At 46.5% G+C, this 10,561-nt stretch overlaps 1 protein-coding gene across 1 annotated transcript; it reads left to right on the top strand.

Annotated features, from left to right (window-relative positions):
• The first annotated feature begins 589 nt into the window (after positions 1 to 589).
• Positions 590 to 1,573, top strand: LOC122458327 (keratin, type II cuticular Hb2-like). Its single transcript, XM_043506388.1, has 2 exons — positions 590 to 994; positions 1,570 to 1,573. The coding sequence occupies exons 1-2, from the start codon at positions 591 to 593 to the stop codon at positions 1,571 to 1,573; spliced, it is 408 nt and encodes a 135-aa protein (XP_043362323.1). The 5' UTR covers position 590.
• Positions 1,574 to 10,561: the final 8,988 nt, after the last annotated feature.

Genomic DNA, 10,561 nt, shown 5'->3' with positions numbered 1-10,561 from the left:
CGCCCCCATAAGGGGTGGGCAAGGGGAGAACAGAGGTGGGACCAAATTTCTGTCCCTATCCCCACTAGACACTGGAGCTTCAGGCCACGATGGGCAAGCTCATGCTGATGGGTGGCATCCTAGCGTGCCATCATGATGCCAAGTCTGCTAAGAACAGAGCTCACAAGTTTGTGTTGGTTCAGCAGACTTGAACAGGGCTGGTTCACACAAGCTGATTAGCCTCAGCTCTTTCCATATCTACAGTTATAAACCTGAAAGAAAGAAAGAAAGAAAGAAAGAAAGAAAGAAAGAAAGAAAGAAAGAAAGAAAGAAAGAAAGAAAGAAAGAAAGAAAGAAAGACACGAGCAGAATCAATGGTTGGGTTTTTCAAAGCCCATTCAAATTAGTGAGTTGTGCGCCTAAATCTTCTAGTTAGCTTTGAAACTCTCAACCAATGGCCCTATCTCCGGTAAGCCGTTTATAAAGCAAAACAAGATAACTAGAATAGCTGGTCTGTCACCAGAGGCCCATGTCATGGCGGCTAGCCTGTAAGATTTAAATCTAGGGACTCAGTGCCCCAGGCTGTGTGCTGGGTACCTCAATGGGAAGGCATGCTCCATCCCTCAGATGGCAAAGTGGTCGTGAATTTACTCCAAGGAGCATACCTCAGCCTGATTAGTTTTTCAGACCAAATCCAAAATGTGAGCATTCAATTTGTAACAAATGAGAGGCCGTCAGAAAAAGAGTCTCTTAAAGTGAGTCACACGGAGTGCAGTTATCTCCTGCCTCTGCAGCGATGCAAACTGGAAGGAGCCATAGCAGAAGCCGAGAAACAGGGAGAGATGGCTCTCAAAGATGCAAAGTGTAAACTGGCCGACCTGGAGGCTGCACTGACGAAAGCCAAGCAGGACCTGGCTTGCCAACTGCGGGAGTACCAGGAGCTGACGAACGTCAAGCTGGCCTTGGATATCGAGATTGCCACCTACAGGAAGCTGCTGGAAGGAGAGGAGAGCCGGTGGGTTCATGGCACAATCCTGCAAATCACTGCTCAGGGAAGAATAACGATTAATTTAAAATGCCCATCAAAACAGAGGGTCCAATCCTGCAACCTTTTCTTCAAGTAATAGTCCATGTACTTGCAAGTCATCTCATTGCGAACAGTGGGGGAAATTATCAGAAGCACATCACTGATGAAGAATTAAAGCTGAGTGAAATTCAGCTGAAACTTTTTTGCAATGAAAAAATGCAGATGCAGGTCAATTGAAGCATTTTATGAATTCATGCTGAATTCACCGAATTATTGCTGAATTCACTGAATTATTACACTTAAAAAAACACCATGGACCAAAAATAAAAAGTTTCATTTTGGTACTTTTTAAATGAAAGGGTTTGATTTTTTTTTCATCTGAAATTACTTTTCACTTCAAAATTTAGTTCACTTTCATTAAAACAAACTTTAAAAAAATTAAAACAGAACAAGACAAATGAAAGTAAACATTTCATTTCAAGATTAATGAGACATTTTGTTCCACCTAAAAGGATTCTTTCCCCTGATTTTTTTTTGGTTCTCTGAAAAAATTTTTCTTTCAGGTAGACCCAAAATATTTTTGTTTCTTCAGTTCGGTCATTGACTCAGAAAATCAGTTATCTGCACAGCTCTACTTACGACATTAAATCCCTTTTGAAGTAAATAGCACTTAGGGTGACCAGATGTCCCAATTTAATAGGCACTCTCCCGATATTTGTGGGTTTTTCTTATATAGGCGCCTATTACCCCGATCCCCTGCCCTGATTTTTCACACTTGCTCTCTGGTCACCTTAATAGCACTTAGGAGCCTAATGCACTTATGCACTTTTGATAAATTTACCCAATAGGAATGAGTAAGTACTGCCCATGTGCAGGATCGGGGCCTATCGGAAAAAAAATTAACAATGTTTGTGTGTATTGGACAGTCAAATCAAATATTTCCAAACCACAGTCCGAGTCTGCTGCGAACATCACCTGATCTCAAGGCTTACAGTTAATTAATTATATAGGTAATGATAATAAGCAGGTAGCTAAAACATAAGAACATAAGAATAGCCATACTGAGTCAGACCAAAGGTCCATCTAGCCCAGTATCCTGTCTTCTGACAGCGGGCAGTGCCACATGCTTCAGAGGGAATGAACAGAACAGGTAATCATCAAGTGATCCATCCCCTGTGGCCCAATTCCCAGCTTCTGGCAAACCCTGTTTCTTACATTTTAAAGCTTTCTTCATTTTCCCCTTCTAATAGGTTGTGTGGAGAAGGTGTCTGCCCGGTCAATATTTGTAAGTACCAGGAGTATTCTTCTTCTTAGAAGTCCTATGTGACTCATCTTTTACAGCAAAAGTCATAAACTGAGCTACAATCTCTTGCTTTTTTATTTGCAGCTGTGTGCAGATCCCAAGGGGGGGTTGTGTGTGACGGCGACCCCTGCTTTGGAGGCAACTGTCCTTCCAGCAGCAGAACACTACTCAAAATGGGAGGTGTTCTTAGCAGTGGAGGTATATGCGACACTAGAATTGGAAGAAGCATCGTCACAAACTTGGGAGATGTATGTGCACCGTGCATTCCTACCGGCGGGTACAGCACTAGCAGTGGAAGGAGTTCTAATGTCAAATGCGTATCAACTACCAGCTCCTACAGAACAAAATATTAAAGGAGAACTTTAGAAAGTCCTCACTTCACTGCCTAGTGACAACAATACCTGCTACCAGCACTAACGTCATTAGGGGATTTTAAAGATTATAGCCCATTCTACATTGCTTGCTACATGAAGCATCTTTAATTTCTGGAGTAGCTACTGTTACGAGGCAGCTGCCTGACCTTTAGTTTTACAAAGCTGCTTTTCTGAAATTTTTCTTTCCTCCTGGGTTACTGACGTCTAGCTTGTCTGGCATTATAACACCATTTGATTAGGATATATTGTTAGGATGCTATATGTACTAAGGAATCGAATCATTTGTGAAGATATGTGGCTCAAAAGAAGGTCTCAGTGATACAGGGACATTCAGAGTCTCACTGTTCAATGCCTTTCCTCAAACGAGTATGAACCAACTACAAATATGAAAATCTATCATTTTTCAGCTCCTACAGTGTATTCCATATTATTAGCTAACTGCAACAGTTCACCACTACACGATGGTTTGCAAAGAGCAAACCACTGATGTGCAGATTGTATCTTGTTCATAATTTCCTTCCACCGTGCCTGTTTTGTTCCATTTTTCTTTGTTTTATTCCATTTTTCCAATAAACTGACATAGCAGATCAACATTTGCCGTCGGATGATTTCCAGTTTTGAAGTTTTAATTAGGCAACAAGGCACGTCTCCTTATCGAGACACTTAAAAAAATTCAGTTCTAACGAGTGAGTCGCTCCCAGAACTCACTGGCCTTTGGAAAATGTAAGGGTAATCTTCTAATAGCGGTAGGAAAAGATGGAAAACCCATCAGGTGCTGAGAAGCATATTGATGGCACCTTGAGAAATGCCAGATAAATACTGAGAGATCCTTATAGATAGATAGATAGATAGATAGATAGATAGATAGATAGATAGATAGATAGATAGATAGATCGTGAACAATAAAATCAACCAGACACAGCAAATGTGAAACTGGATCCAGGACATAGCAGTGAATAAAAATGATAAATACAGTTGTTCTAAGAGAGGGACACTCAAATACTTCACCATCATCCCCCATTTTTATCCAAGCAAATGGCCTCTGACAACCTCCATCCCATGTGCTGATCACATTCCTAGAGATCAGCTACTAATGAAATACTAGAATACTGAAATACAGGCAGCTGTAGTAATTGACTTACTGTGACATGTCCCAGTGACCTTGTTTCTGCACACACAAGGCGTATCCAGTCAGGCAAAGGCTGAGCCAAATTGCAGTGCAGTGGCCTGCCAGTCCCCCAAGTGTGGCAGGGGTCTCCAAAGGCGATGGGTGTTCAAGGGAGGAGGGGCACTCAAGACAAGGGAGGGGGGCAAGAGTTCCAGGGAGAACAGGCTGAAGGGGCCTGGGGAAGTTGGCTGGGGAGAGTGGGACTCCCATCGGACTCCTGTTCCCCCGGTCCCGAAGGGGACAAGGGAAAGATGATGGGGAAATAAAATGAAGGGACCAGGCACTAAAGGGGAGGCAGGCTGGCAGGTAAAGGAGCCCCAGCCTCCCTCATTGCACCACCTCAGTCAGTCACCCCTGGAGCCCTCCATCCTGCCCCCTCACGTCCCTGCCAGCAAGGTCTCAACGCAGGCAGCTCTGGCCGACACCTCTTCTGCTAGGAGTTCCCTACTGGCTAGGAACCAGCAGGGGGAGCACTGGAAATGCCCCGGTGCCAGATTCACAGCGATTCTCCCCAGTGATGGGAAAGAGTCACTGCAGGGCACACCATAGTCTGTCCATAGGCAATCTGGCAATTACAGGCCAGTGCGCCTAACTTCAGTACCAGGCAAATTGGTTGAAACGATAGCAAGGAACAGAATTGTCAGACACCTGGATGAACACGATATGTTGGGGCAGAGTCAAGATCGTTTTTGTAAAAGCTCGAGGTGGAGGGTCCCGGTCAGCCCCGGCGAGAAAGCTGGACGCAAGGAAGACCGCAAGAGGCCCAAGGCAGCGAAGAGGCGGGGAGCCTGCTGGGGCTGCCATGAACCAGGCCACATTAAGAGGCACTGCCCTCTCACGAAAAGAGAGGGGCCGCAGAAGGAGGTGCCTGGGGGCCTGGAAGGGTCAAAAATGAACAGGGCCGATGCCGCAGTAATAATGGCAGATCGGCCAACGGGCCACCAATGGGAGGGGGTGGAGGCAGCAACGGGAACGGAGGGGACCCAGCGGGAGGTCGGGACCCAGGCCATCACCGGGCAGGTCTCAGACAAGGGAACTGGGACGGAGTGGGCCCAGCGAGAGGCCGGGACCCAGGTGGTCATGGAGCAGGCCACAAAATGGACCCAGACCCTAAAGCTGGAGGGTCTGGGGGATGCTGACCTGCGTGCGAAGAGGGAGGCCGCTGAAAGGTGGAGACAAACCCCCGGGAAATGGCCAAAGGATGGGAGGCGGCTGGAAAGAAGCGGGCCGCCCTGGAGGTGCAGCTTCGGGGAGCCCAAGGGAAGAGTCCCCCCTACCCCCAGGGGTGGGGATTTTGAGGGGGTGTGTGTGTGTAGCGGGGGCAGTTACCCCGCTCCTGGGGGAAAGGGTAGGCTGACTGGGGAAGCGGCCACAGCTGGCCCTGATGTCAGGGCTCAGGGAGGAGCTGGGTCAGTCCTGGGAGCTCGGGGTACCTGAAGCAGAGCGGTGCTGGGGAAGGGCACAAGGAAATGGGGAGCTCCAGCCTGGCAACTCCCCAGGCTGAGGCCTTGCTAAAGAGATGCAGCCCGGGGATAGGCAGAGACAGCTGGTCCAACCCCCTTGCCAATGATGAGTGGCCATTACAGACTGCAGTTTGCCCCAGAGAAAGGGGGCTAGATGACGACTGGCAGTAGGCACTGAGGCAAGGTGGGCACAGGGGGATGAGGTTCCCCTGGGAGGGGAGACCCAGAGTGTGGGGACTGCTGTAGAGCAGAACCCCAAGAAAAGGAGCACCGGGGTCTGGGAAGGACACGGGGGCCTGGGGCAGGAGGGACACCGGCCAGCAGGAGGTGCTCTAAGTGCTGGAATTGGGCTAATTCCCAGACGACCAGCAGGAGGCGCTGTGGCAGTGAGTCAGCGATCTGCTACACCGTCATATAGAACAAAGGAAGTCACAAGTATTGTTTTTCTGTAACCGTATACATCAAAATATGAACCAGTATTGAATGGAAAAATCTGTGGTGTTCCGACTCTGACGGTAGGTTTAATAACATTGCCTCAAAATGCTAATTCCCCACGGCTTGCGGGATAATGAGGTAACGCAAGATCCTTTCTGAGCCATGTTGTGTTTCTGATAACACTGCTTACTTTTTCTCCAACCCTTCGTTTTATTGTGTATTTGCAAAAAGTGCCCTAGTTGAGCAAAGAATAGTTTGAGTATTTTCTGTATATGGCTTTATTGCCAGGTATGTCTACTTTCCTAGGAATTTTCCTTCCTCCCTCCAAGGTCATATTACCCTTCTTAAGATATAAAGGGGATAGTGAGAAAAGGCACATAAAAAATTATGCTCTGGATAAAAGGTAATTTAGTGGCCTAGAAGTGTTGGATAGGTCTATTATATTTATTGCAAGCATTGATTGTTATTGTTATTTATTGTTTGTTTTGTGGCAGTGTCTAGGAGCCCCAGTCATGCACTTGGTTGTGCAAGGAGCTGTATAAACACAGAACAAAGTGAGGGGCCCTGCCGCAAAGAGTTTATAATCCAAGTATAAGACTTGGTCTTTTATTGGATCAACTTCCGTTGGTGAAAGAGACAATTTTTTAAGCAGACACAGAGTTCTTCTTCAGGTCTGGGAAAGGTACTCAAAGTGTCACAGCTAAATACAAGGTGGAACTGATTATTCAGCATAAATAATTAACATATTCTAAGGGACTAGTCAAGGTGAAGTGGCCCATTAACACCTCCGCGATCATAGGACAAAAAAGGGGGGGAAGGTGGTTAGTGGATTACAGATTGTTGTAATAAAATGTAAATGTCTGTATTAAGATCATGATTTTTCGTGTCGAGCAGAATTATCGATTTAAGCTCCCAAGTTTGTCTTTTGAAGATGTTGTGCAGGTTTCCTTTGAGGACAAGGACTGAAAGGTTAGCTATGGAGTGATGAGCTTGTGAAAGTGGTTGCCCATACGTGACACGGTGTTCCTCTCTTTTAACATTTTCCTGTGCGAGTTCATTCAAGAGCATGGCGACGGTCTGTTTCCTACTGGAAAGGTCTGACCTCTAGTGGTTATAATGAATGGCTTCAGTGCATGCTGAAATGAACACGGGGAATGTAGGGTAGCAGGTCTGAAGGCAGGATTGGCAGCCTCCTTAGTAAAAGCTAATCAAATTAAATAGTATTACATTATTTCCAGCTGATATGTATATTATCTGTACGGAGACTACATGTGGCTACCAAGCTTTGAGATGCTCCTCCAGGGGCATTTGTTGCCCTGGGAGGTGTTGGACGTGACTGAAAAAGGGGGAGTTGAGGAGGGTTGGGTGTGTCTGAGGAATATTGGGTGTCGGGGGCAGGGCAGGGTGTGGGGTGTGCATGAGGAGAGTCATGAGTCCCCCAGGGTGTGTGAGGTACAGCGGAGGGGGTATTGATTCCCTTAGGGAGTAGTGGCTGGCTGTGTTCAAGGGGGTGTTGAGTCTCCTGGGTGTTGGTTGGGGGCTACTGGGGGAAAGTTGAGGGGGTGGAGTCCTCTGGGGGGTGTTGGCTGTGTCTGATAGGGTATTATGTCCCTGGGGTGGGTCTAGGGTGTGCCAGGGGTATGAGATGTCTAAGGGAATATTGTGTCCTCTGAGGAGAGGAAGTTGTTTCCCCTGGGAAGCGAGGGTACACAAGGCGGTGTTGTGTCCCCTGGGGAGGGAGGGTTCCTGAGAGGATGTTGTGTCCCCTAGGAAGGGAGGGTTCTCTGACGGGGTGCTGATTTCCCTGGGGAGGTCGGTTGGCTGTGTCCCCTTGGGAATGTTCAAGACCCCTTCATGAGGCTGTATGAGCAGGAGTCTGGGCAGGGAGGGGATGGGGCTGCTGGGTATGTGGGGTGGAATCTGAGAAGCCTGTAGAAATCTAGGGAAGGAAGAGTCACCTTCTCCTCACCTCCTTCCCTGTAGCTCTGTTGCTCCTTCAAGCCAGCAAAGGGAGAAGCAAGAGGGGAAGCCAAGAGGCCTGGTCTCCACGTTGGCTGCATGCAGCAGCCCACCTGGATGCTTGTAATTCCAGTGCCATATTTGCACAATAGTTGCCCTGAATGTGGCCTATTCCTCACATAAGCACCCTCGAGTTCCCAGCTGCTATTCTGGTCTAGGTTATATCTGGCAACAAAGCGGCAAATGAGCGGGACAGCAAGACCAGGCACCTGGCTAAAAAAAATAGATGTCCTTCGGAAAGGCAGCCTGATCCAGTGGATAGAGTGCTAGATTTGGGTCTGGACCCCTGCGATCTGTTCCCAGCTCTGTCACTGGCCTGCTGTATGATCTTGGACACTTCACTTCTCTGTGATTTTGCATCCCTTCCTTCACCTTGCCTGATTAGGCTATAGGTGCTACAGAGCAAGTCCCATAACCTATTATGTGTTTCTACCAAGCCTACCAAAATACAGTCCTGATCCTGACAGCGTTTAAATCAGCGTTGCTAGTTCTAAAGATTTGATTGTGAATCTTGGAATAGTTTGTTTTTTCTTAAAGCTCCTAACTCCTAGAATTAAATGATTATATGAGAATCTTGGCTTTCCTTAAACAAAATCAAAGCAAAAATCCAGTTTCTAGCCCACATGGTTGCTTGGAAAGCTTGACAATGTGACCTCAGTGCACCCTACTGTTGCAAACAACCTGGCAGGCAAACAAAAAGAACCCCACCTTTATTATTATTTTTAAACTCATGATTTTTAAGCCAATCAAATGGTTTTGGGGAGCCAGACACCTTGACCATTTTGGGTTGGCAACACTGCATAATACAAATAATAAGCTTGCGCCTGGCGATAAGTAACAAAAGGAAATATTTCTTCACACAACACACAATCTGTGGAACTGTTTGCCAGAGGATGTTGTGAAGGCCAAGACTATAACAGGGTTCAAAAAAGAACTAGATAAGTTCATGGAGGATAGGTCCATCAATGGCTATTTGCCAGGATGGGCAGGGATGGTGTCCCTAGCCTCTGTTTGCCATAAGCTGGGAATGGCTGACAGGGGATGGATCACTTGATGATTGCTTGTTCTGTTCATTCCCTCCGGGGCACCTGGCATTGGCCACTGTTGGAAGATGTATACTGGGCTAGATGGACCTTTGGTCTGACCCGGTATGACCGTTCTTATGTTCTTAAGTAGAGCTCAGGGAAAATTTTCAACCAAAACTTTTTTTTTTGGTGAAAAACGCAGATTCAGCCACACCGGAAATGTTTTGCAAATTGGCCGTTGTTTTGCATGTGATACACTTTTTTTCCAACCATGAACGGAATGGATGTTTGCTGCAATAATGGCACTTCATAAATTCAAATAGCAGCCACATGTAGGCAATGGTTCATCTATTCTTAACTTTTCTATTGGTAAATGATACCTGCCATTTGGCCAGGTCAACCACAACCAGGAGACAGATTTTGCACAATGAAGCCTTATTGTAAACATCGCGTGGGAGGAATCTTTCCTATGAATTCTCAGCCTCATTTAACTCTGCATTTTTCATGCTTTGTTGGTAGGGGTATAAAAGAAGCAGGCCAGGTCCCACAGCGCTATGATAACATCGCCATGCCAAGCAAATTAAATACACCCCACTGTATCCAGCAATTATGAGGCTATAGAACAGTAAGGCCACACACAATCTTGGGGCCATGCTGTGTGGAAGAAGAGTCCCTGGATATTTCCATGTGGCAGCTACAGAAACGGGACTCTGGGAAGGGTCACGTCTAAAGCTAGGTCTTTGCACACTGGGTGACATTCACCCTACATCTCTCTGAACCATAATCAGCCACCTGAGAACAGGCCCTTGCCAGTGTCAGGAATGTATCGGCCTTGCCCTGTTCCCACGGCCTGCAAAGGGAGCAGTTTCTCATTTTCTGGGCTAGATTGGGTCTCTTTTGCCACACCCCTGCCTAGGGTCACACTGCCCCAGAAGAAGCACTGGGTGGTGGAGTGTATTTCAGGCAGGCATTGTCTCTCCTGGAGCAGCCTCCTCCCCATGGGGAGTGAACAATCTTTAAGGATAAGTAGATTGCTCTCCGTGGTTGTCCAGCCATGTGTGGATGGGTCTGGTCCCACCTCCTTTTTGGCCCCTTTCCAGCATCTTGCTTGCCACAGGAGGAAGCAGGAACACACAGTGCACCCAGACACAGGAAGTTGAGCGACCGCTGTTGTGTACAACAAACTTTTTTTCCATCTCTTGCAAAAAGTTTCGACAAAAACGTTTTCTCCGGTTTTGTCAAAATTTTTCTACAAAACTTATTTCAGGATTTTGTCAAAAAAAACTAAAAATACCCAGTATGCAATTTTTGTTTTGGTTTTTGCTTGGCAGGTCGGTATGTTTTCAGCAACTGATCGCCTACAACTTTCAGCCAGGCACACAAAAACGAGAACTCATCATTTCTCTGGATCAGGCCTATACTGAGTAGTTAACATGCACATGGGAAAGCTGCTCTCTATTAGAGCTGGGGGAATAACCGATTTTTCAGTTCAGTGGCAATTCTGAAAAATTGCGGGGGAGCAATTTGACTTGACCCAATAATGAATTTTGGTGAATCAAAAAGTCGGGGAGAAAACCTGTGTGGGGTCCGTTTCAGTCGGCTGGAACCAAAATGTTTCATTTAGATTTCAAGCTTTTTAAAAAAATATCATTTACCGTCCTTTATATCACTCTCAGGGCTATAGTTTAGTTTGAGAATAAGAGTGCCTAGTTCTTATGTAAGAACTTGCATCCGATGAAGTGAGCTGTAGCTTATGAAAGCTTATGCT

The sequence above is a fragment of the Dermochelys coriacea genome, chromosome 20 (genome assembly GCF_009764565.3).
Source record: "Dermochelys coriacea isolate rDerCor1 chromosome 20, rDerCor1.pri.v4, whole genome shotgun sequence".
NCBI lineage: Eukaryota > Metazoa > Chordata > Testudines > Dermochelyidae > Dermochelys > Dermochelys coriacea.
This window is presented reverse-complemented; position numbering and strand designations above follow the sequence as displayed.